The 24,954-nt window shown below is 53.2% G+C and overlaps 1 protein-coding gene across 4 annotated transcripts in view; it reads left to right on the forward strand.

Annotated features, from left to right (window-relative positions):
* Positions 1-5,685: 5,685 nt before the first annotated feature.
* The window catches only part of RGS3 (regulator of G protein signaling 3), a 101,019-nt gene continuing 81,750 nt past the window's right edge, over positions 5,686-24,954 (forward strand). For 2 of the 4 annotated variants that reach the window (XM_065946459.1, XM_065946460.1), the window contains exons 1-6: positions 10,490-10,637; positions 14,363-14,444; positions 15,198-15,303; positions 16,551-16,902; positions 17,792-17,831; positions 23,035-23,231. In XM_065946459.1, coding sequence (XP_065802531.1) covers positions 10,584-10,637; positions 14,363-14,444; positions 15,198-15,303; positions 16,551-16,902; positions 17,792-17,831; positions 23,035-23,231 — 831 coding nt within the window. In that variant the 5' untranslated portion in view covers positions 10,490-10,583. Of the gene's footprint in view, positions 5,740-7,060; positions 7,152-7,775; positions 7,832-10,486; positions 10,638-14,362; positions 14,445-15,197; positions 15,304-16,550; positions 16,903-17,791; positions 17,832-23,034; positions 23,232-24,954 lie in introns of those variants that run through there. The other 2 variants (XM_065946458.1, XM_065946462.1) reach the window with 2 other exon arrangements.

The raw sequence follows: 24,954 nt of genomic DNA on the forward strand, positions 1-24,954 counted from the left end.
GGCGGAGCCGGCTGGGGAAGCAGCAGCAATACACTTGTCGGTTTTTGGAAAAGAGAGTGAGGCCGGGGAAAGTGAGTCAGCACCCAGGGAGGCAGCGTGACAGAGGCAGTGTCTCCACTTGTTGCCTATTTTGGGAAAGTGAGATTCCTTATTCAACAAAACACAGTCAAGCTTGTGGTCACAGTCCCAACCCAAAGCTCAAAGAGGGACAGAGCAGGCGCAGACAGGCCTGCTTTCCGAACAGATGGCCCTGCCCGAGGTGCCAGCATCACAGTGACGGGCTCGGCAGGCGGGAGGCTGGTTATCGACCCAGCTCTGAGTGAGAAGGCCTCTGAGCTGCAGGAACCAGTGCCAGAAACCCCTGCCCTGCTGAACACTCTGAAATCAAACTGTGCGTCTCTAAAGGACGGACATTCACCTTAACAACGTGAAGGACAATTACAGAAGGAAGGAGGCAAGCATTTATGAACCCTTCTCTGTGCCGAGCACTTTACATACATTATCTCATTTAATCCTCACAACGACCCTGAGAGGTAGGAATTACTATTGTCTGTCTCTTCAGGGATGAGGAAACCGAGATTTACTAAGGCCAAGGAACTTGCCCAAGGTGATATCATTGCTCATGTTTATCAAGCACTTCATGTCCACCAAATGTGTGGACCTTAAGCATATTTAATCATTATCTATTGTGTGGACACAGGATCCTCACAATACCATATAAGGTAGGCATTATTAATGTTTCTCTTTTACAGGCACAGAGAGGTTAAGTAACTTGCCCAAGGTAACACAGCCAGGAAGTGGTGAAAACAAGACACAAATCCAGGTACCCTGGCATCAACCACATGATATAAGTACCCTTGACCGGCTCACACAGGTGGGAAAAAGCTCCAAAGCCAAACTTGTTCTGTATCAGTGAGCTTATGCCTCAGGCCACCTCTCACAGCATTTTTATTACAGTTTTATGTAAGTCATCCAACTGACTATGTGGCGGTTACATTTTGAGACTGATAGGAGATGAAAGGGGGAGCATCTGTTTCATGAATTCTCACGATCCTTCCAGGGACTGCTGTGAACTTGTAGTAGAGACACAAGACGGTTCAGTGCTGGGAGGGGCAGGCTGATTTCAGCTCCTGTGGTGAGCACGGTGGGAGCATAGGGGAACCAGGCCTCAGGGCAGTAGATTCTGGCATAACTGCTCCTCGCTGTGAGACGGTGGACAGGTCACTTCCCGGCTCGGCCCCAGTTTCCTCACCTGCAAAATGCAGCGATCTCAAAGGTTTCTTTCAACTTGGGTTTCTGTGAGTTTTTAAGACGTTATAGACATTTTCAAACATAGGCAAAATTAGAAAATATTATATAATACGCCCTCATATACTTGTAGCCCAGCTTCATCAATGATCAATACGTGGCCAATTTTACTTCATTTACGCCCTCACCCACTTTCCCTTCCTCCAGTGGATTACTTTAAAGCAAATCATCTCATCTGAGCTATAGATCTCTCTAAAAGATGACTTAAAAAACAACCACAGTGCCATTATCATATTTAAAAATTAATAGTAACTCCTTAATATCACTGACTATGGAGCTGAACTACTTAAAAGTTTTGTTCAAGGATGTGGAAAAAGCCAAACTGAAGCTTCTAGTGTTAATCACGATGTTTTCAGAACTTGTAGTAAGACAACAGTCTTAGAATTGTACTGTTATGCACCAAGTTAAAAAAAAAAACCTAAAACACACACAGCGTATGTTTGAAGAACGTAATCTTTTATGCTAATAGTAATTACATATATGGACAGGCTGTTTGCTGTGTTCTGCACACTATCTTTGTACCCTCTGCTCTTTGAGCTACTTTATAAACCACCCCAGTGCCAAGTACAGCACCGTAAAGTTAGAAAGCTTGTGACCAGAGGTGGGGACTGAGACCAAGGAAAGAGAAAATGAATGGAAAAATGTGTGTGCAATTTAAGTCATCAAATGAAAAATAAATTGAGATTAAATGGAATAAGTCTGTAACAGAAATAGTTTAAGGCCCCTGAGAGAGAAAGTAAAGTGCATCCCCTTAAAATAATGCATTTTCTTTTTGTAGTGGGCTTCCTACGGTGTGCTCAAAAATAAACTGAGCTGAGTATAGCCATCTCTCTGTATCCACTGGGTATTAGTTCCAGGACCCCCGTGGATACCAAAATCCATGGATGCTCAAGTCCCTTCTATAAAGTGGGGTAGTACGGTTGGTCCTCCAAATCCATGGGTTCCTCATCCTTGCGTATGGAGGCCTGGCTGTACTATTGCCCATGAATGCTCCATGAAGCCTTACCTCTGAGCCTTTGTACCAGCTGTTCCCTTTGCCTGAAATGCTCTTCCTTTTATTCTCTCTGGCTGAACTCCTTAGACCTTCTTTGAATATCTCAGTTCTGAACCACTTCTTGCCTCTCTGAGCATTCAGCATTTATTGCCAGCACTGCTCATCTGTCAATCTCACCCTGTCTAGTGACATCCCTTGTATTGCTGCCTTGAACTGCTGTTTAAATTCCTGAGTGTTTGTCTTGTTTCCTTAATGCTGGGGCTCCTTGCCCAGTGCCTGCCAACATAGGAATGATGGATTCATCCATTTGTCAAACCTTCACCGAGTTCAGGGTTCAGCCTTCAGAAGTGCCCAAGTCTTGGCCCCTGAGACTCTGCAACTAGCGAAATTTCAGGCGATCACCAGTTCCCAAGTTTATTACTTGACCAGTAGACTGCCATGTGTTCAGGTTGTGCATAAAAGAAGTCTTTCTTCTTCTAAAGGTTTTTAAAAACAGGCTTCAGGAGTAGCTAATCGAAGAACACTTAGAGGTTCCTGTTATGGACATTGATTGTGACAATTTGCTGGGCCTGAATTATCATGAAATCATTGGAGGCCCCTTCGCAGGAAACAAAGCTCATGGGAGGCTATCAACCATTTAGCATTCTCTGAGCACCAGGGGATGAAAAGACCACTTATTGAAGAGCAGGAAGAGGCAGCCTTTATTACAGCTAAGGCATTGTGCCTGGGAGATTTAGGCAGTTACAGCCGTACCCAGGGTGAAAGGAAAGTGTACAGCAAGGCAGTGTGGGCACCTGGATACCAGCTGGGTTGCTCTTGAATGTGTTGACAAACAAAATGAAATCCGTGATGAGGACTTTGGCAAAGTCTTGACAAGGCTTTTCTGGAGCGGCAGCTCAGGTCAGTGGCCGCCACTTGTGTTGGTCACTGCGGCTGCCCCTCCATTACTGCCGTCTTGGCCACGCGCCAGGAGGGAGGAGGGTTTGTTTTTGGTGGTGGGTGGGGGGGTGGATGGGGACGGGTGGCTTTAATGGAGTGACTGCACTGCCCTCCAGGGGGAGATGATTAATCTGGCCTGGTGAGATGGGAGGGGGCTGCCAAGGGGGAGGGAGCACGCTCGCAGCCCAGGCTGCAGGAAAGGGGGGCAGGAAAACAGCGTGGAGGGTGAGGAGTAGCAGAATGAGAGCAGCTGGTGAGACTGGGCCCGGTGCAGAGTGAGCCTCTGCATGGAGGGGTGCCGGGTCTGAAGATCAGCGCCGTCATCCTGCCTCCCTGCCCCTCGCTTGGCTTGGCTATCTGCGAGAACCCATTTTGTTTTGCTCAAGACTTTCGGGTGGTAGGCCGCCGCCACCCTTTCTGGAGAATCCAAACAAAATGTATTTATAAAGACAGTGTAGACCTCTGGTGCTCGCCGGGGCAGGCCTGGGTGCGTGCACCATAGGCTCCCTTGGACGGCTTTCTCCAGACGTCCGTGTCCAGACCCCACCTTGGACCTACTGGGCCTGGAGCCCGGGAGCAGACTCTGGGGCACAAGACTCAGACAGGCTCTTCAGGGGGTTCAGTGGACTGGCTCAGGCCCCCCCATTGCCCAGTCTCCGGGGAGGCTCATCTCCAGGGAGTTAGTTCGGTCCAGGCAGTTTGTTCCACCCTCGGCTTGGAAATTGCACCTTCCCCAGAACATGCTGACTCCTTCGTCCATGTGGGTCCCTCAGATATTGAAGTCAACCGTCAAGGTTCCGCTCCAGTCTTTTTATTTTTTAATATTTATCTATTTATTTGGCTGCGTCGAGTTGTAATGGCAGCCTGTGGGATCTTTCATTGCAGAGCACAGACTCTCTAGTCTACACCGCATGCCCTCCAGAGCGTGCAGGCTTTAGTAGTTGCAGCAGGCGGGCTCTCTAGTTGCAACACGCTGGCTTAGTTGCTCTGTGGTAGTGGGATTTTAGTTCCCTGACCAGGTATCGAATCCGCCTCTCTTGCACTGCAAGGCAGATCCTTAACCTCTGGACATCAGAGAAGTCCCTTCTGCTCCAGAGTTAATACCTGTGTTGTTTCTCGATTAATAGCTGTTAATATTAAACCAGTCTCTGAAGTGGACTGACTTGGGGATGTGCTAAGAGAGAAGAAAAGAGAGGCTGGGGAAAAAGCAACTCTAGTGTTAGGCTAGAGAAAGATGTGGTAGAATAGAATACTTTCAAATACATTTATACTGATTTTTTTTTTTCTGATTCTGAAAGAAGCTCTTATTCCCTGTGAAAATTTAAAAATGCTAAAAAACTCAAAGGAGAAAACAAAACCCTTTCTTATCCCACCTACCAGATACAACTATTGTTAATATTTTGGTGGGCATCTTTCTCATTAATCTATAGATTTGTAAACTTGCTTTTTGCTCATAATAGCAGGATTATATTTTGCATTTCAGTAATGTTCATCTATACTGTCATTCTTGGGCTTCCTTGGTGGTTCAGTTGGTAATGAATCTGCCCGCAATGTGGGAGACCTGGGTTTCGATCCCTGGGTTGGGAAGATCCCCTGGAGGAGGGCAGGGCAGCCCATTCCAGTATTTTTGCCTGGAGAATCCCTAAGGACAGAGGAGCCTGGCGTGCTGCAGTCCACGGGGTCAGAAAGAGTCGGACATGACTGAGTGACTAAGCACACAGCACATACTATCGTTATTGAAAGCTGCCAAGTATCAATCAGTCCCTGATTGTTGGACATTGGAACTCAGCGATGAACATTTTTCAGGAACTTTGAATCACTCTACGTCAAGTAGGATCCAACCGAACTCAAGCCTGTCGACACAGCATGACATTCCCACGAGTCCTGACCCTGGCTCATGTCTGCTTGCCCGGCTGGCAGTCAAGTTGGATTGGTATTGGGAACTTTGGTGTGTCAGGTCCGTTTGAACCTTGATTTGAAACTGTCCAAGCACTAACCAGCTCCTGCCTGGACCCAAGACAAAGCTTCTTGAGCTTTAGGTCCCATCACTTTTCTCCTGAATTCAGCATCACCAGCTGATGTGGGAGCTGAAATTCCCTGTGGGGACCAGCTCTTCAGACCTACAGCACCAGAACAACTTAGACCTCCAAAGTAGCTCCTAGCTTCTCTGATGGGTTTCCCATGGGGCTCAACTACTGTAAGTCCTGTGACGTTAGGAAGGGGATCAACTCAGCCTCAGCTTTTTTCCTTTGTGAAATGGAGAGAATAGCTCCACTCCAGCCTAACTCACAGAGTTGGAAAGATCAAATGGGACGATGCAGGTAAAAGTGCTTTGTAAACTGCAGTGCCCCAGGCGAACCTATGTTACACTCTACAGTCGGCCTCCTCATATAGCGCAATGAGAAGGTGCTGAAGTGAGCATATCTTGTTCTCCCAGACAGAGCGGACTTATCGGCTGCATGAGCTTCGGGGTGAAGTCCCTCCTGACTCCGGACAAGGTGGGTGCAAGGGAAGCTTCTGGCAGAATCAGGCCATCTAGGCTGCGGCTGGTACAGGCAGGGGCCTTTGTCTGGAAGCCCTGGGGTGGGGCTTCTGTCTGTGAGATGGTGCCCCACTGAGACCATACTGCGTCACCTGCGTGACCATGGCTCCCCCATCTTAGCTCTTTCATATCAGAGACCAGTTGTTAGGCGGCTCCAAGTCTTCCCAGGAGACTCTGGGTCTGGTGTCTTCTCTAAGGACACTGGCAGGTCCTTCGGAGCTCAGAGTACTCCCTACCCTGGAGGATGAAGACTGGGTGCTTCTCGTGGTCTGTTCCGGAGTCCCCTTGATGTTGTGGGCCAGGTCTTGTGTTTCTGGGCCTCGCAGGTGCTCGGGGATGGAGTGAGTGTCCTGGTGGAGCTTTCCTTCAGGCAGGTGAGGACTCTGGGGTCTGGAGGCCCCTGTCTCTGGGTGGCCAGACCCTTACCCATCTCTACTTGGACTGCACTCCCCGCACTGGAGGCTTTTGAGCAGGGAAGGGAGTGCTCCTCTCTCACATCCCTGGAGACGTCCTAGTGGCCTGCTCCATCCTGCCACCCAGCTCTGTGTCTTGGAAGTGGAGTCTGGGGTAGGTGGCTGAGGTCTCTATTCTGCATGTGGGTCCCAAATACCTTAACTGCAGCCTTGGCTTTCCTTCAGGGGTGGAGATGTCCCTCCACCCCCACCTGGAGACTGCTCAGGAGCCTCAGGTTGCCTGTTCTCCTCCCTTCTGTTTTGTCAACCTTTATTTTGCTCCTTCTGTGTACCAGGCTTTTCTGGTGGCTCAGATGGTAAAGAGTTTGCATGTGACGTGGGAGGCCTGGCTTTGATCCCTGGATTGAGAAGATCCCCTGGAGAAGGAAATGGCAACCTACTCCAGTACTCTTGCCTGGAGAGTTCCATGAACAGAGGAGCCTGGCAGGCTACAGTCCATGGGATTAGACATGAATCAGCGACTAACACTTTCACACTATGTGTACTAGGAACAATGCTAGGCACATCACAGAGCCTTGTACAGCCTAGCTGGGGAGGCGGGCCTGTGAGTTGACTTGTTCTTCAGGGACAAGAGACGGTGGGAATCCAGCAAAGGGGAGGACCAGCTCTGCCTGGAGCATCAGGGAGGGCTTCTTGGAAGGGGAAGACATGGCATCTCCCACATCTTCCACATTTGTGGAAGGGAGGCTTGCGTGTCTGTCCCTACAGAGATTCTGCTCCTGAGGGAGGCACTCAGTGGATTGGGGGCTGCCTGCCCCGTGCCCTCTGCCTCCTCTGAGAATGTCACGCCTTCTCTCATGACAGGAGGTCAATGGCTGGTACTACCTGCTGGGGGAGGACCTGGGCCGGACCAAACACCTGAAGGTGGCCAGGCGGAGACTGCGGCCCCTGAGAGGTGCGTGCACACCACCTTTAGTTCTGCCCAGATACTCTGCTGGCCCGGGGCTCCCCTCCTCTCTTCCTGCATAGTAGCATCCGTCACTGTGTTTTGTGGCATGAGTCGCCTCACCCCAGGCCGCCTTCAGACCCCGGGGTCCAGGAACTTCTCATAGGCACCTGCTAGAACGTAGCCTCGTGTCCATGACGCCTTTACTTATTTGGTCAGGCTTTCCTTGGAGAGGGTTGTGGCCTGACCCCAAGTGGCTCAGCTCCCCTGACCTCTAGATCATGGAGGACTGGGCTTCTGGACCTTCCCACATGGCCCCCTCCTCAGGGTCAGTGATCTCAGGAGCCCCTACAGGCTGCCCGGCTGACCTCGGGGTGCCCACATCTGCAGACAGGCCGTGTGGGCCCTGCTGTGGAGCCTGAGGATTTTCGCCTTGTGCTCTGCCCTTCCTGCACTCAGACCTGGCTCCTGACCTCTGCCTGGCCCGAGCTGGGGCGCTACCACGCCCTGGAGGCCAGCAGTGACTGGGCCACCACGTGGGCCTGGCGCCCTGGCCTGGGCCTCTGGGTGGTCTGTGGGACGGGCACTTAGATGCCAGTAGAGACTTTCTGACTCTGCTGTGTCACCTTCCAGAACCGTTGTTGAGCATGCCGGGAGCTGAGGATGCTGAGAACGGGGAGAAACTCAAGGTAGGTGGACCCAAGCCCGGGCAGGACTGACGGGCCCTGAGCACTGCTCTGGGTTCTAACCTGCTTCTGGCCAGTCCCTTGGCCCAGGAGACCCCTCAACAAGGCAGCATTTGGTGCGTGAAACTCCGAGTCATTGGTGCTTGGAGACCCAGCCAGTTGTGCATTTTTAAGAGGTTATTTCTGTGATTTCCTCGGGTTACTCACACTTGATGCAGCAATAGGGAGAGAGCCAGGTCCCGGTCCCTGGAGATGAAGGCATCTGGGTCGTACTGACTTCCGGTCTCTTGAAGTCGAGTCCTCCTTCCCGAGGTCCCCTTAGACCCTTGCTTCCCCCCCGGTGTTATGACCCAGCTCCCCTTCAGGTTCGGCCCTCTGCCCCCACCGGTGTCACGGAGCGGCTGCCACAGGACCGTGAGATGGGTTCTCGCTTCTTTAGGGCTTCGAATCTGGAGAGGAGCCTTCCCATGGGGATTCTGGGATATTTATCCAAATCCGTCTCTTTGCCAGCCATGGGAGGTGATCTCTGGTTTTCCCTAACAACTCAGACAGGGAGAAACAAGCTCCCAGCGCGTGAGCAGGCCCGCTGTTGTTTCCTAACGTGACCCTCACTGCTGCCTCTGAGGTGGATGTTAACTACCAGTCCCCTAGATGAGCGGGATGTGTAAGGTTCAGAGATGTTAGGTCACTCTCCATAAGCCACACGCCAGCAAGTAGCAGAGGTAGCATCTGAATTACAGCTTCAGGTATGGCTGCCTCCTGCAAGTGGCCTAGTTGGGAAAGCAGGACAGTGAGTGTTTTCCGTGAGCACATATGACATTTAGGTGTATTATTATCTCTAAGACATTTCCCCTTTCATTTACTCAAATCATTCACTCATTCATTTTTTTAAAAAATATTTATTTATTTGGCTGTGCTGAGTCTTAGTTGCAGCGTGTGGGATCTTGAGTTGCCGCGTGTGGAATCTAGTTCTCTGACGGGGGATTGAACCTGGCTCCCCTTACTTTGGGGGCGCAGAGTCTTAGCCACTGGACCACCAGGAAAGTGCCTCATTCATTAGATATTTATTGAACATCTACATGGGCCAGGCCTTTTGCCAGGTGCTGACCTATAGCTGTCCACAGTTCAGAGGTCCCTGTCCTCATGGAGTGTACAGTCGAGAGCTGTGATGTCCAGTACGGCAGCCACGAGCTACCTATGGCTACTGAGTATTTGAAATGTGGCTAGTATGAACAAAGACCTGAATTTTAAATTTTATTTAATTTGAATTAATTTTAATTTCAACTGCACTTGTGTCTAATCACTGCCATATAGGATAGCAGAGTATTAGAGTAACTTGCCAGGTCTCTGTTTTCTGTGGCTCCGTGCCGAGTTTCAAAGCTTTCCTCTAGCTTCAGTGGGGGAGCCGAAAGGCCCTTCTCTGTTCACGCTGAGCACAGAGAGGATGGGGACCTGGGAACCTCCCTGGGGATTCATGAGAATTGCATGAGCATCAACACTGCAGGTTTCTGGGTGGCCTGGGAGAGTCCTGCTTCGGGCTGGACTTTTCACACAGACGCGTTGTTGCGAGGTGTGTTTGATTTTCCTGGGCTTGTACACTCGGAGATGTCTGTAGGACCCAGCAAGGTGGGGGTGATTGTCAGAGGCTTGGTGAGGGCACAGGGAGAACCCCGAGAGGTGTGCATGGGGTGATGGAGGCTGGGAAACCGGGGTGACCTGTCCACTGTCGCAGCAACCAAAGCTAGGCTGGACTGAGGGACCCTCTCTGGCATCAAGGATGTGAGTGGCAGGGTGGTTTTCCTCAGGTGGGTGCAAGGGGCTCTCTGCTCCCCAGGCTCTGCTCTACAAGTCAGAGATCGAGACTGGGGCTCTGATCCCAGCTCCATCCCGCCATGCTTGTCATCTCAGTGGCTCCAGGCCCCCACTTCTTCACCAGTAAAGGGAGGGGGCTGGATTATCTAGTGACTGGAAATCCCTTCCTGACTTGACTTTATGGTCTGTCATCAAATGGCAACCCAGTCCAGTGTTCTTGCCTGGGAAATCCTATGGACAGAGGAACCTGGCGGGCTATAGTCTATGGGGTCGCTGAAGAGTCGGACACAACGGAGCGACTAACACTTTCACATCAGATCCTTAAAGCAGCCCGTGTCCATGGATGGGAAAACTGACTTTTAAGTGCCTTCTGGGTGGCAGGCAGACTCCAAATGTTTTGTATTTCCTGTCTTGACATGGAAAGTCTGGGTGCAACCCCCACCCCACCCCACCCTGTCCCAAGCATCCTTAAGTCCTTAGACTGAGTTAGTTACCTGTGTTTGCTACTGAGGACCCTGGGATTTGCAGGGGGAGGCGGCGTTGTTAGAGTGGGCCGCGTTTTCTGCCTGGGTTCTCCTCCAGCCAGGGGTGTTTGTGAGAACACTGGAATCACAAAGTGGCCCATGGCGGAGAATGCAGCCAGAACAAAGGCGCCCTATCCCCGCCAGGGCCGGGGGAATACTAACTAGTTGACAGGAATTTTAATATAAAACTCTCCCTCTTCCTTGTCATTCGGAGGTTTCAGGAAGCCTTCGGGCTTATCGTGCAGAGGCACACAGCACAGACAGGGCTTGGGGAGGTGAGAGGTGATTTCCTGCCATTCTTCTGCGGGGCGGGCTTCCCAGGGCGGTCATGCCAGGCTGACGGGGCGCAGTGCGGGCTCCCACCGCCGTGGGGAGAGCCGGGTTTTCATGGGGCGGCGGCCGAGGCAGGACCCGCAGTCATGAACCGCTTCAATGGGCTCTGCAAGGTGTGTTCGGAGCGCCGCTACCGTCAGGTGGGTGCTTGGCCCCTGGGGGGGGTGTCTTTAGGGGTCAGGGGTGGGGTCTCACCAAGAAGGGCTTCTTTCCCCACAGGGCCTTCCTTCCATCCTCCTGCCCCTCACAGGTTCATTGTGACCTGGGGGGAGGACAGAGGCAGGAACTGGACCCCAGGTAGCCTGTACCTGCCGCCCCTCCCTAGAGGCCTCTGCAGAGCCGAGGCCAGCTCTGTGCCATCCTGACCACTGGCAGGGTGGTATCTGAGCTGAGTCCGTCTAGTTGATTTTCTGTCATTTTTATTTGGGGGGAGTGTGCATTACAAACAACATCTCCAGCCCAAGATTGAAAGTGGCTAGGTGGCTGAGCAACCGGATTTGTGTTTTTGGGTTTTTTTTGCTAACTTTTCCTAAACCTCTGATGGGACGGCAGCGCCTGTCTTGTGTCGTGTATATGCGATTGTGTTTTAGCCTGTGTTGGTGTGCGCTTGTGTGTGAGATAGGCTGTGTCTGTGTGTCTGTACACACACATGTTTCTCCTCCCCGGTAGCTGTGATGCCTTGAGGTGGGTCCAGAGTCCTCTGACTCTGGAGCTCAGCTTCACTACGAGGGTTTGCTTCTGAGGCTCCACTGATAGGATGTGGAGCAGCGTGGGAAGGATAATCCCTCAGCCCCCAGGACTCTTCTGGAAATGTGAGGGACATTTTTCCTTATAAAAAAGGCATGATGTAGGCAGGGTGAAGGCATGGGATGTCCAGATTTTGGGAGTATCCAAGCTGATAGGACTCTGGGATGACTCTTTAGTGTACCATGTCCTTCTGTGTTTTAATAAACAGACTGGAATCTGGGTCATGAACTCTTTCAAACAGGCAGGCTTAGGTCTGGGGAGATGCTCAGAGGGGGCCTCCTGCACCTCATGTGGGACATGTGTGTTCTCTCTGCAGTCCCCAGCTCTCAGGGCCCTCCCACCCTCCAGAGCCGGCGGAACAGCCCTGGCAACACTGGCAACTGGGTGGCAGGGTGGTGAGGCAGAGGGGGCACTGGATGGGAGGTTGAGAAGCCCTCGGTCATGTGGGACCACAGGTCTGAGGACCGGGGCTTGCTGGCAGTCAGAATAGGGTCAGGCATGAATGCCCCCGGTCTGTGCCCAGGGCTCCGAGACTGAAGTTCCAAACGGATCCTCTGTGAGAATGTGGTGCAGGGCTGAGGGCACTAGCTTTGTGCCAGACCCAGGCTGTCATCCAGTTCGGCCCTTTTTGAGCTCTGGCTCTTGTGCACGATGTTTACCTCCCTGACCCTCAGTCTTCCCGTCAGTGGAATAGGGTGATGACGTGATGATACCCCTGAGAGCAAATGGAATGTTTGTGAAGTGCCTGGTGCAGGGTATTCAATAAATGTGGCATTTAGGGTTTGGGGTTGAAATCTAGGCATGATAGAGGGTCTGAAACCAGGCAGGAGGTGCTGGCTTGGGAGAGATCTGGGAGCAGTAGCAATTCCTGCTCTGGACAGGAAACAGCAAGACCCACCCCGGAAGGATGGCCTCTGCTAGGAGTCGCTGAGATCCCAGAGCTAGGGCAGGGCTGCTCCCCTTGCCTCCTGACCCTGAGAGCTTCATTTGCTTTAGACCTTGGTCTTCTTCTCTGTTAAACGGGCACACTAAAACTAGCCCTGCATCAGGGCTGCAGTGATGATCACATTCTCCGGAGACTGTCAGCGAGGTTGGTGGTCACGATGGACAGAGCATGATCCTGCTTCCTTCTCGCGATCCTGCCTTTCGCATCGAGCACACACGCTCTCTTATTGCCCTCTTCCCAGCTGGCCTGGACTGTTATCTGGCCTGGCTCTGCTCAGGCTGGTGCTGAGAAAGGCAGAAGGGTCTCCTGTCCACAGTCCTGCCTGGATGTGGGGAGCAGGCTGCTTTGTTGGCGCACCCTCCTGCTCTCCAGTCCAGCCCTGGAGGCCTGTCCCCAGACTGTCAGCACTGGGTGCTGGGACCTGTTTTCCAGAGCTATGCCCGCGGCAGGAGGGGCCATGGCCCTCACTGGGGAGATGGGGAAAGTGCTGGCATCCCAGCTTTGGCCTGGGTTGAGGGTCACCTTGAGGCCCCTAAAGTCCCTGCTGGTCACCTAGAGTGGACTGGTCTCCTGTCATCGTCCCTTGGCTTCAGCCCGGGCTTTCCGCACTCACTCCAGAGTTTGTTTTTCTTTCTTTCTTTCCATTTTTTTCTCTTCCTGCCTTAGCTGTGTGTTTTCCCAGAATTCTTATGGGAACGGGGTATTTTCCTGCCCGCCCCCCCTTCCCCTTGTCTGTCAGATTTCCTGTTTTACAAACTCACTTTGAATCCAGGCCCAGGGCTGGTGGGAAGCAGAGCCTCAGGGGCCTCCTGACAGCATCCAAGTGCCTTGGCCACCCCAGGCTCCCTGGCCCTCCCCTTTCTCATGCTTGGCCTTTGGGTCAACTGGCAGGTGAATGCCAGGCGCCCAACCTGGAAGAGGCAGCCCCTAAAGGAAGGAGATAGAAGTCTCCTCACAAGACCGTGACCCTTGAGCTCCTCCAGGGTTGCTGAGCTGGCTTCCTCCTCAGCCTGCCTGGGGTGGGGATGGGGGTGCCCTTTCCCGTTGCTGCACCAGGGCCCACCCCACGTCCAGGGAGCCAGACCCCTTTTCTGACTTCAGCTGCCTTAGTCTGTGGCTCTCAGAGCCCTGCTCTGAGCAACCAGGAATTGCTCTTGGAATGAGCGGGGACTGGGCCTTCTGCACTCCCCCCAAAGCCTAACTGGGGTGCGCAGAGAGGGCATGCAGCAAGGCCCCCCTGAACTAAACCAGTGGCCCACTGCTGGTGGGACACTGCCGTGCCATCCTCACGAACGGAGCACTGGCTGGCTCCGTGCACCAAGCCTGTCTCTAAAGTCAAAGCACAGAGGAGTCTCCCTAGCACCCTGCTCACCTTTTGCTCTAAGGCTAATCATGTCCTGCTTTGCTTTGGAGAGATCTGCATAAGCCCAGAATTGCCTGTTGCTTTTGAGAGGAGCATGCAGATGGCAGGGCCCTCTCAGGGAACTCCTGAAAGGAGAGGCTGTGGATTGCCATGCACGCAGGCCACAGGGAGGTCACCGGCTGGTTCAGGATCAGCTGGGACTGTGCCCTCACTTGCCCCTCACCTGGGAGCCCTCACTGGATACCTGGAAGCCCTGATGGTAGATGGCCCTGAGACCCTCCCAGGATGTGGCCCCTGTCCCCTGGCCTGAGAGTGAGTGTGTGCATCCCTGTCTTCCCGCCCCTGTGTTCTGGGAGGTCAGCCGACAGGTCAGCCTCGTCTCTGGGCCGTCGGCGCAGGGCCAGCCCTGGGCCAATGCACCATGAGCCGCTGGGGGAAGGAGGAAAGGACCGAGCAGGCAGTGGGGCACAGGCGAGGTGGAGCCAGGCAGTGCGGCAGGCCCTCAGGTAAAGGGCTAGGTCACATGTCTGCCAGGGCTGGAGATGGTGAGATGCACCCTTCCAGGGCTCTGTCGGTCCCAGACCCGGCTTAGCTCCTGAGCTCCCGGCCTTCCTACTTGGCCCACAACCCAGTGCTCAAGACGCCTGGGCCGAGATAGGGGCAGCGAGGGGCTCGCCCGCCTCCTTCTTGGCTCCAGAAACCTTGGAGAGGAAGGTGGCTCTGGGGTGGGGCCCGTGGGCTTCCCGACCTTGGAGCAGAGGCGGCAGCCTCCCGGCTTCTGGGATTAACTGGGCAGGGTTGTGTCCTAGATCACCATCCCACGGGGGAAGGACGGCTTTGGCTTCACCATCTGCTGTGACTCTCCGGTCCGAGTCCAGGCTGTGGATTCCGGTGAGTGAGCATCTTGGGTGATGGCGGCCCCAGGCTTAGCAAACAAGATGTTGGAACTGAAAGGGGAGCCCCAACCCGGATTGAAGTGTCCTGGCCTTTCAAAATGAAAAGAATAATATTTTTAAATGGCCACAGATGAAAGTGAGGTCTATGAAAATACACCTACTCTTTTTTTGTTTTGTTTTGTTTTTAATCAAAGTGAAGATAGGCTTTTATATTTTGTTTCCCGATCATTTCAAACAGGAACTAAACCTATATTTTCAGTAATGGCTGCATGGGAAAATGAGAGTCATTTATGAACTTGATTTGGAGTCAGTATTTTATCCTAGTCCAGTCTGATGAGCCTTTAAAATAGTCATTCCCTCTACTTTTCACAAAGGAAAGACTTCTCCTAGTCACAGAGTGAGCATCCTAAGAGGAGAAGCTGGGATGTGGCGATCTGGGTGCCCCCTTTGCCTTGAGCCTGGCAGCAAGGAAGGGTTCTCAAAGGGTGGGAGGTCCTGGGGAGGGAGGGGGCCTGGCGGGGAGGTGGGCAGCAGAAAGGTCAGCCAGTACTGGGTCTGCAGGCAGGGAGGAAATGAAGGCAAAGGGGAGCCTCCCTTCAAGATCCTTCCTGAGCACCCCCGAGGTCAGGCCCTCATTCACAGTTGAAGAAGCAGGGGAGCGGTCCTTGTCTAAGGTCACCGTGGAGGCAAAGGACCCCAGGCCCTCTGAGGGGGTCATGGGCTCCAGGAGTTTTCTTTGTCCCTACAGGGGGCCCGGCGGAGCGGGCAGGGCTGCAGCAGCTGGACACGGTGCTTCGGCTGAACGAGAGGCCCGTGGAGCACTGGAAATGCGTGGAGCTGGCCCACGAGATCCGGTGACCGGGGGTGGCGGGCGGCCTGGGGCCTGGGGCTGCCTTGCACCTCCCCTCCCCTCCCCAGCCCTGGGCACACGCCTGGCCCGTCCCTCCTTCACAGCTGCGAGCCATTTGCTTTGCTCCTCGGGAAATCAGTTACTTGGCCTGAAACTGGAAGGTTTAGGCTCCAAGTGAATTTGAATCCCAGAGCAAACAGTGGGGAAGACGCTCTCAGACACACCCTGTGGTTCATGGCGTGGCTCCAAGGGGTCGCTTTCTGCTTGAGCTCATTAGTTCTGCTACTTCAGAGCTAAGCCCTCTGTTTTCTAGGCTGTGTAGATGTTGCAGACGTTTTTTCAGTTGTATAATTAAACAGTTATTCTTTAAAATGTATCCTGGTACATGGTGTTAGTGGCTCAGTCACGTTTGACTCTGGGCGACCCCATGGACTGTAGCCCACCAGTCCATGGGATTCTCCAGGCCAGAATACTGGAATGGGTTGCCCTTTGCTTCTCCAGGGTTCTTCCCCACCCAGGGATTGAACTCAGGTCTCCTGCATCGCAGGCAGAGTCTTTACCGTCTAACCACCAGGGAAGACTTAAAATGTATGGGGCCCCTCAATTTTGACCCTCTGAGTTATAGCCCCATTTTCGGTTTGCTTCTAGAATGACTAGGTAAGGAGTTTACAGAGGTGGCTTGCTTGCTTGTACTTTGTGTTCAGGAGGAACATCACTAGTTGAATCTGGTCTTCTTTCTTTATTACCAATGCCCTTCCCGGCCCCTGCCAGTCAACTTGAATTGACCTCAGGGACCCCTTTGCTGTCTCTGCTTTAGCTGACCTCTGCATCTTTTCCTGTTCTAGCACTGGAGGCTTCCCCTGCCCACTTCCGCTCTCTTCCTTTCTGCCCCCCAGGACCCTACCCTGCCTGACCTTGGTCTCCCCCAGACTCAACTTCCGGAGAAGGAAATGGCAACCCACTCCAGTATTTTTGCCTGGAGAATCCCGTGGGCAGAGGAGCCTGGTGGGCTACTGTCCATGGGGTCGCACAGAGTCGGTCACAACTGAAGTGACTTAGCATGCATGCATGCATTGGAGAAGGAAATGGCAACCCACTCCAGTGTTCTTGCCTGGAGAATCCCAGGGACGGAGCAGCCTGGTGGGGCGCTGTCTATGGGGTTGCACAGAGTCGGACATGACTGAAGCGACTTAGCAGCAGCAGCAGCAGACTCAATGTCTCTTTGTGATCCCCGCTCCCTGCCACTTCCAGGAGCTGCCCCAGCGAGATCATCCTGCTTGTATGGCGCATGGTCCCCCAGGTCAAGCCCGGGCCAGACGGAGGGGTCCTGCGACGGGCCTCCTGCAAGTCGACCCTTGACCTCCTGTCGCCCCCCAATAAGCGGGAGAAGAACTGCACGCACGGGGCCCAGGCCCGGCCAGAGCACCGCCATAGCTGTCACCTGGTATGTGACAGCGCGGACGGGCTGCTGCTCGGCGGCTGGGAGCGCTACACGGAGCTGACCAAGCGCGGGAGCCAGCACACACTGCCCGCGCTGTCCCGCGCCACGGCCCCCACCGACCCCAACTACATCATCCTGGCCCCGCTGAACCCCGGGAGCCAGGTATGTACGGCCGGTTCCGGGAAGGTGAAGGGCCGGGCTCCCTGAGTGAAGCCAGGAAGAGGCAAGGACTCAGCTGTGTTGGGAGGAGCCTCCCAGGGGCTCAGCGTAGGGAGCAGGGATGCGGGGTAAGCCGTCCACTGGGCCGTCCTGTCGGGCTGTCCTGGGCAGAGAGAGCAGGTGGGTCTTTGTGGTCTCAGGGCACAGATCCAGGACCAGGGGACGTCACGGGGTGGAAAGTTTCAACCTTGAAAGAAGGAGGTGCCTTCTGCCAGACACTTTTCCATAGCAGAATGGGCCACATGGTGGGCGGTGAGCGCCTGTCGAAGGAACTTCAAGATGATGCAGTGGGATGATGGTGTGTGTGTATTCCAAGACATTGGTTCCCTGAGATATTCTGGGGAAAATGTGTCCTGAGGTCAAAAAAGCTTGAGAAGTACCTCCTGCTGTCTTCCTCTTGGAGCAGATGTCCAGGGTGCATTCACCTGTTTGAGGCTCTGAGGGCATCCGCAGTGAAGAAGGTGGTCCACCCTTGTTCGCCCGAGTGGCTCCCAAACGCCCCTGATGGTGTCCCCCTTTGCGGCAGAGTTGTTGGCATCCCTAAGGCCAGTGTTCCGCAGCACATGCTTTGGAACAGGTTGCCGTCGAGGACGTTGGGGATCCAACCCAGGGGTTAAACCCGATGACAGCTAAAGCCTCACTACACTCAAACATTCTGGAGGATGCCAGAGCCTGTGTTCCCTACAAGCCTCCTCTCGGCTACTTAGCCGGATGATGGTTTTGCCCTTATGCCCGGAGGGGCTGCTGTCCTATCCCGAGGCCAGGGCTGAGCCACCTGCCTGGTTGTCAGCCCCGTGGCTGGGCTGAAGGGTTCTCTGTCTTTCCATTGCAGCTCCTGCGGCCTGTGTACCAGGAGGACGCCATCCCCGAAGGTGAGTCTGTGCTCCGAGCCCCTGAGAGATGGCGAGGTCAGCTGAGAGGCCAGGCCCTGCCTCCTCCTCTGGCTGGGAGGCTGTCCCAACAGTGTCAGGACCCCCTCCCCCCCACCCCACCCGCAGACTGACATAGACTGTCTCCTCTTGAGACCTCTCCTTCCTCACTGAGCCAATGTCTTTCTTCCTCGGATCCTGAACTGAGAAGGAGGCGAGGGCATCTTTCCAGAGCAGTCTAGGAGATGGTGTTCAGAACTCAGGCGTTCAGCTGAGATTCAGCCAACGTTGTATGTGTGCGTGCTCAGCCTCTTCAATCATGTTTGACTCTTTGCGACCCTGTGGGCTGCAGCTCACCAGGCTCCTCTGTCCATGGGATTCTGTAGACAAGATTACTGGAGTGGGTTGCCATGCCCTCCTCCAGGGGATCTTCCTGACCCAGGGATTGAACCCGTGTCTCCTGCATCTCCTGCATTGTAGGCAGATTCTTTACCACTGAGCCACCAAGGAAGCCCCTCAACCAATGTCACTAAGTGTAAGGTGCTGTATGGACCATGGTCAGGCTGACCCAGGAAAGAGGCATGGAATTCAGAGCTGGGAGGTCTCAAATTGGAGTTGTGTGAGTTTAAACAACTCATGACCCCTCACTGAACCTCAGTTTCTTTATCTATAAAACAGGGCTGATAATTCCTACTTTAGAGGGTTGTCAGGAGGGATGAGGGGAGATAATGGTTTTGAGTAGCAGCCTGTTTACTGAGCGATGCGACACAGAAGATAGTTGTCTTTGAAGTGCACAAACGTCTCTGCTGTTTGAATGGATTTTTCTCTCTTGTCCAGAAAATCCTGGCCTTAGTTTTTTAAGGACCAGGGAGAGAAGCTGGTCTCAAAGCCAGCACCTTCTCCCAGGAGGCCTGAAGTGTCAGAGTGGATGCTGGAGTGGGCTGGGCATTCTTCTAGGTCCTTTCTGCACTGGCTGAAGGCCAGATGGGATCTGGAAGGCTGAGACCAGCCTTGCCTGGTGGTCCATGGTACTGACCCTGATTTCCTTGAGCCCTTGCTTCAGAGCCCACAGAATGTCCTTTGACCTCCTGCCTTGAGAATGGCTTTTTCCCAGCCGCTTGCTGACCTGCTCCCTCCCAGTCCCCTCTGTCAGTAGCACGAAGATGCTTGCTGAGAGCAGGTGTCTTTTGGGGGGGAAAGGGCTGCCACCAGGCTCAGGGTTGAGAATGGAAGGCATCTTCATTCTCTCCAGGTGGGGCATTTGGGTATCTGGGCTTGACTGTTTGGAAGTGAATCCGTGTTCCTTCCGGAGAGAAGTCTGGTAATGTTTCAACACTGAGTTTTAAAGAAAGCTTTTAGTCGGTGCATTAGGTTAAAGAGGAGACGTCACTGCTAAACGGTGACCCCATTAAGGGCAGGGCCTAGGCCTGCTCCTCTCCATGTGTCTGATGCTGGTCCCAGGGCCTGACAGACAGCAGGTACGCAACAGAATTTTAATTGAGTGACCGACTGAGGGGAGTGACTTCGGTTGCCGCTGAGGGTTTGCAGACTGCTCGGTGGGGAAGGGAGCTGGACAGGTGTGTCCCGGGAGGCGGGCAGGTGTGGATCCTCCTCGAGAGATGCCTCCTGGTGTCCTCCCAACTCCTATCCAGGTTTCGGTTCCCCTCTGACAGTACAGTACTTAGCAAATCAAGACGGACACAGTCATGCAGGCCATGGGAGAGGGACAAGTGAGGAAATGATGATGCTGTTAATAACAATGGTAACTTCTGAATGCATTATATTAAGAATTTGACCTGACTTCGTTTATTCTTCATGAGAATAATTATTTGGGGATTCAAGGGCGTTTTTTCTCTTTACCAGGGATCCTGCGTTCCTGGCTCCTGGTCCTTGGGTTCAGAGGAAGGGGTGGAATTCAGGGCACAGACCTTTCCTTAAATGCACTTAGGGGTCTCCAGAAGCAAAGGCTGTCACCAGCGTGCTGGCTTCTGTCCCCTCCTCTGGCCGGGCTGCCTGGCCTCCTGGCCTGCTCTCAGGAGCATGGGTTGAGCCGACCTGAGTTGAACGGGGTCTGGTGCCCTTCTGGGGCCTCTTGCCATTGGCATTTTCTCCCAACCCGCTGATGCCCCGGCATTGTACCCTGCCCTGTGAAGGTGGCCCAGCCTCAGATTCTCTGCTGCTGGGGTGGAGTGGCTGCCAGGGCTCTCCTCAGAAGCTGAGTAATTACTCTGCTTGGTCAGTGAAGCAGGTGTTGAAGGGGTGGATCGGGGTTTGGACCAGAGGGTGTAAGTGGTAGCAGGAGGGAAGTTAAGGAGTTTGCTTTCACAGAGCTCCAGTAGTCAGGTTACAACTTGGACAGTTTCTTTAAAACAGATACTTCAAAAATCAATTTTGAAGAATCAAGCCCACTTGCTACACATTATCCAGGGTGTGTGGACAGGGGACGTGAAGACATACCACATAGGTTGGGGTGATCCCACTTTGTACCAGTTACTGTTCAGATGACATTGGGCAAGTCCTCCAGTCACTCCAGGCCTCAGTTGCCTTGTCTATAAAATGGGACTGCTTCCCTCCCAAAGGCAGGGGTATGTATCGAGTGGCTTATTCATGACTTTCTAGGCCCAAGGCAAAGATTCTATGATGCCCTGTGCAGCTGGGCTCGGGAAGGAAAGAAGTGGATGCCTTTAAATGTCAGACCGGGGCACACAGGACCCAGATTTTGGCATTAGCAAACCCAACCCCTCTAAGTTGGGTCTATTTTGCCTTGTCAGTCCTGTGTGGTTTCACCTTGTCTGGTCTAGGCTTGGTTGTGTCAGATTAGACTAGGTCAGTTCCAGACTGACCCTGGGATCCCCATTCATGCTACGGTTTGTGGCCCAGCATCCTTATCTTAATGCCAGCCTTGATGAGTAGATTATTCATTGACTTGGGTTTATAATCTTCATGCCCTCAGACTCTGGTACCATTCACCAAACCCTTGCCCATCAGGTCTCTTGTGGGAGCCAACACCTGCCCTGGCTCAGGCAAGGTAGCAGTCTGCATTATCTCTACTTTGCAGTAGCAGTCTGCATTATCTCTACTTTGCAGTGGAGAACACTCTGGCTAAGAAGGCGGAGCCTGTTCAGAGTGCACAGTCAGTCTCCGAGGGGGCCAGTGCTCTAGTTCAAGGTGTCTGGTCCAACTCAAACCCAGTGCAGAGCTTGAGGGCCGAGATGGGTTCTTTCAGCAGAGGCTGCCAGCACAGAGCCCTCAGGCGCTGACGTCCAGGGTCAGAGCAGATGAGGAGCTGCAAAAGTGTCTGGCGGTGCATCTGGCCCCCACCTCCATCCTGGGCTCATGCTATTTCTTCTCTAAGTGACTCCTTGAAGAGGCAGGAAGTGGTTTAGGTTATTATAGTTTGAGCGCTGCCCCAAGATACTGCTGCAATAGGTGGTCACTTGTATGTGTGTGTATATGTGTGTGGGGGGGTGACTTGTTTTTCTCACCTTTCTCTGTGAGAAGGAGCAGGGGGTGGGCGGAGGAAGCAAGTGTGAAACCTTCCAAGCTGGTTTTTCCTCTGAGGCCCTGGACTGTGCGTCGGTGGGGAGCTTCCCCGAGATGTATCTGGGGTCAGGTCACCTGTTCACTCCCTGGCTGCCAGGATTGGGGGTGGTGGAAGGAGACCTAGTGGGCTGGGCAAGCAGATCAGGAAGGGCTGGTTAGTTGCCTGCCTGGCAGCAGGGATTCTTGGAAGGGGTTCAGATGTGTGTGGAGCTTGAGTACCCTGGAGTTTGTCTCCTACTTGCTTATGTCCAGGAATTCCTGATTTTTTAGATACTCCGTGTTGTGCACCTCTGCCCATTGGATGAGACATGTTAAAGACCTGTGTGCCGCTCTTTGTCCAGTGGAGGGCATGTGTCCTGCCGTGTCCCCTTATAGAGGGACTCCCTGCAGCCCTCTGCTGTCTTCCCTGGGGTCGGTTCATTCTCTTTCTCTCGTTTCTGCTCTCTTCTCTTTTTTCTGATGAGAATAGTTTCTGATGGCCAAGCCAGGGAGTGCTTCCTGTCTGTGATGAAGCCGAGGATTCCCAGCATCCCTGGAGCACCTGATCAACTTCCTTTTCCAAGTGGAGGAATCACAACAAGAACCACAATGAGTTAGCAGCTCACTTTTATGGCGCCCTTTCCAGGTCCCAGGCACTGTTCTAGGGGCTTCACTTGGAGCATCTCATTTAGTCCTCACGGCCACCCCATGAGCTTGGTACTATAACTGCAGTGAGGAAACCAAGAGTCTGAGTGGGGAAGTGAGTTGCTGATGGTTACCAAGCGGGGAGCAGAGAAGTGGGATTTGGGTGCAGCCCCCTGGCTTGGTCATGTTCGACTCTTTGTGACCCCATGGACTGTAGCCCGCCAGACTCCTCTGTCCATGGAATTCTCCAGGCAAGAGTACTGGAGTGGGTAACCATTCCCATCTCCAGGGGCTCTTCCCCACTCGGGGATCAAACCCAGGTCTCCTGCATTACAGGCAGATTCTTTACTGTTTAAGTCACCGGGGAAGCCCCTTCTTTTCTTTCTTTTCTTCTCTGGCTCAGAGCGGTGGGCTTCTCTGGTAACTGGAGCGGCAGTGCCACCCCTTATCCCAGACTGACTCAGTCAGCCAGGCTGCTCCAGCTCCCTTGGCTAGTTGAGGGCCGGCCCCACACGTCCTAGGAAAGTGCACTGTCTCTGCTATTGCTGCGGAGACAGGCCCTCCAGTCTCTTTGTTTGAGGGACCCGGGAGGCAGTGAAATAGGCCAGCGGTGCTGGGTGTGCCCAGGGTGGGGATGCGGGCCAGCCGGAGCTCACGTGCTCTGCCACCCGGAGTGCTGCAGCTGACTGATGGCCTGGGGGCCTGGTGAGGCCAGATCTGATTTTTCAAATCTGAGAGACTTTCTGAGTTTTAAAAGTACGAGGTGAAACCATTAGGCCTGATTCGGGTCCTGGGCCACCTGTATCATGGCTGGCAGCTCCCTGCCCTGTCCTCGCCCTGGAGGTGGAGGTTTGCATGTCAGTACCCTCCCGCAGCGTGAGAGAGACTGCCTTCCGAGGTCTCCCCATCTTCTCAGCACCTCGCTCAGGGCCGGGCTCAAGGTAGACGCCGTTGGAAATGGCAACTGATGGACTGAGACCGTGCACCCCGTTTCCGCAGAGGCGATGCCTCACAGTGCACCCCCATCTCTGTCGCACAGAATCAGGGAGTCCCAGTAAAGGCAAGTCTTACACGGGCCTGGGGAAGAAGTGTCGGCTGATGAAGACGGTGCAGACCATGAAGGGCCACGGGAACTACCAGAACTGCCCCGTCCTGAGGCCGCACACCCCGCACTCAAGCTACGGCACCTACGTCACCCTGGCCCCCAAGGTCCTGGTGTTCCCCGTCTTTGTCCAGGTGAGCTGACGGCCGAGCTCCAGGGCTCCCTCTGGGGGAGGTGAGAGAGAGAGAGGGCCTTCAGTCTGGGACTCAGAGACGATGTCTCGTTCTAGGACTGGGGGAAAGCCAGAAAGCTTCGGGGCTCGGGATGCTGGGGGTGACACTGAGGGAGCAGAGGCTTCCAGGAGGAGGAACAGGAGAGTGGGGGCAGGGAGGCGCGACATCACGGGGGTCGCGCTCCCGCTCCGCTTTCTCCGGGGACACTGCAGGCAGGCTGCAGCTGCCTGTTGTATCTCGCAGGGCCTGTGTGCCGAGGCTTCTGTTCCTGGCTCCTGCAGCGCTTTGTTGTTTGGAGACGGCCGAGCGAGCGAGCCTCGAGGTCTGGCCTCTTGTCTGGTCTCCTTGGTCTTAGCAAACACGTCTGGCCCGTACTAGCTGGAGGCCTGAGACTATTTAGATTTCCCTTCTCCTATTTTTTTCCTTGTTTTCCTTCTCTTCCTCTCCCATTTCCAAACCTTTATTTATTCTGTCACCCAGATATATAACCCATGTGAGCATTTAGATATCTTTCCTGTGCATGTCATATTAAAAACCCCAAATAGACTGTATTGTACATTTTCTAATCTGTTGCCTTTTTTTAAACAAGAATTGCAGCATGAACATTTCCTACATTGTTAAATATTCTTTGAGTCTGTGTTTTGTGGTGGTTGGACATTATTACATGGATGTTTCATATTTATTTAACCAGTGCTCTCTTCTATTCAGACACTTATGTTATGTCTGCCCTTTTGTTATTGTAAATAACTGTGATGAAAATCCTCATGCATGAATTGCCTCTCAGATTATTTTCCTTGGGAGAGATTCCTAGAAGTGAAATGACTGGGCCATTGGTCATAAACATCTTAAAAGCTCTTTATACATATTTTGACAAATTGCTTTGCAGAAAGACTCAGTTTATCCTCTCAGCAGCAGCCTAGAGGAGGCATGGCCCCAAGAGGTTCATTTCTGACCATGCCTGCCTTCTCTGCTCTCCCTGGCATCCTTCTGAGCCTGTCACTGGCCAGAGAATCTTTGAATTCATACATTTTAGGATGCGTGCAGCATGTCTCTGGCAGGTGACATGATTCTCCCCAGACAGCTCCATAGGCAGGGTCTGCCCTTTGCCATTCTTTCCATCTCTCCTCTTTCTTGGGATGTAACCACAAAGGTCTTGGAATCCACAGGGCCTATTTTTCATTTTAAAATTTTTACCAAAAAATTAAAATTAGTTTTAAGAAGTCAAAAAAACTTTTGAGTTGTAAAATAGACAAGCCAAAAATGGCATGACACTTAAATGGAGAGTTTAATGAGTAATTATAAAGTAGATATCCACTAAGAAAAAGGCCTAGACCATTGCCACCACCCCAGAGGTCATGTGTCTCTCTTCCTGACTGTAATACCCTCCTCGCCCAGAGATGTACCCACTAGTCTGACTTTATGATAATCATTTCCTTGCTTTTCTTTAGTTTTACCGTCTATATGTGCTTTCCTGTGCATGCTCAGTTGCTTTAGTCATGTCTGACTCTATGTGACTCTATGGACGGTAGCCCACCAGGCTCCTCTGTCCATGGGATTTTCCAGGCAAGAATAGTGGAGTGGGGTGCCAGGCCCTCCTCCAGGGAATCTGCCCAATCCAAGGATCGAAGCTGCGTCTCTTACGTTTCCTGTATTAGCAGGCGGGTTCTTTACCACTAAGAGTGGG

This window comes from Muntiacus reevesi, chromosome 10 (assembly GCF_963930625.1).
Source record: "Muntiacus reevesi chromosome 10, mMunRee1.1, whole genome shotgun sequence".
NCBI lineage: Eukaryota > Metazoa > Chordata > Mammalia > Artiodactyla > Cervidae > Muntiacus > Muntiacus reevesi.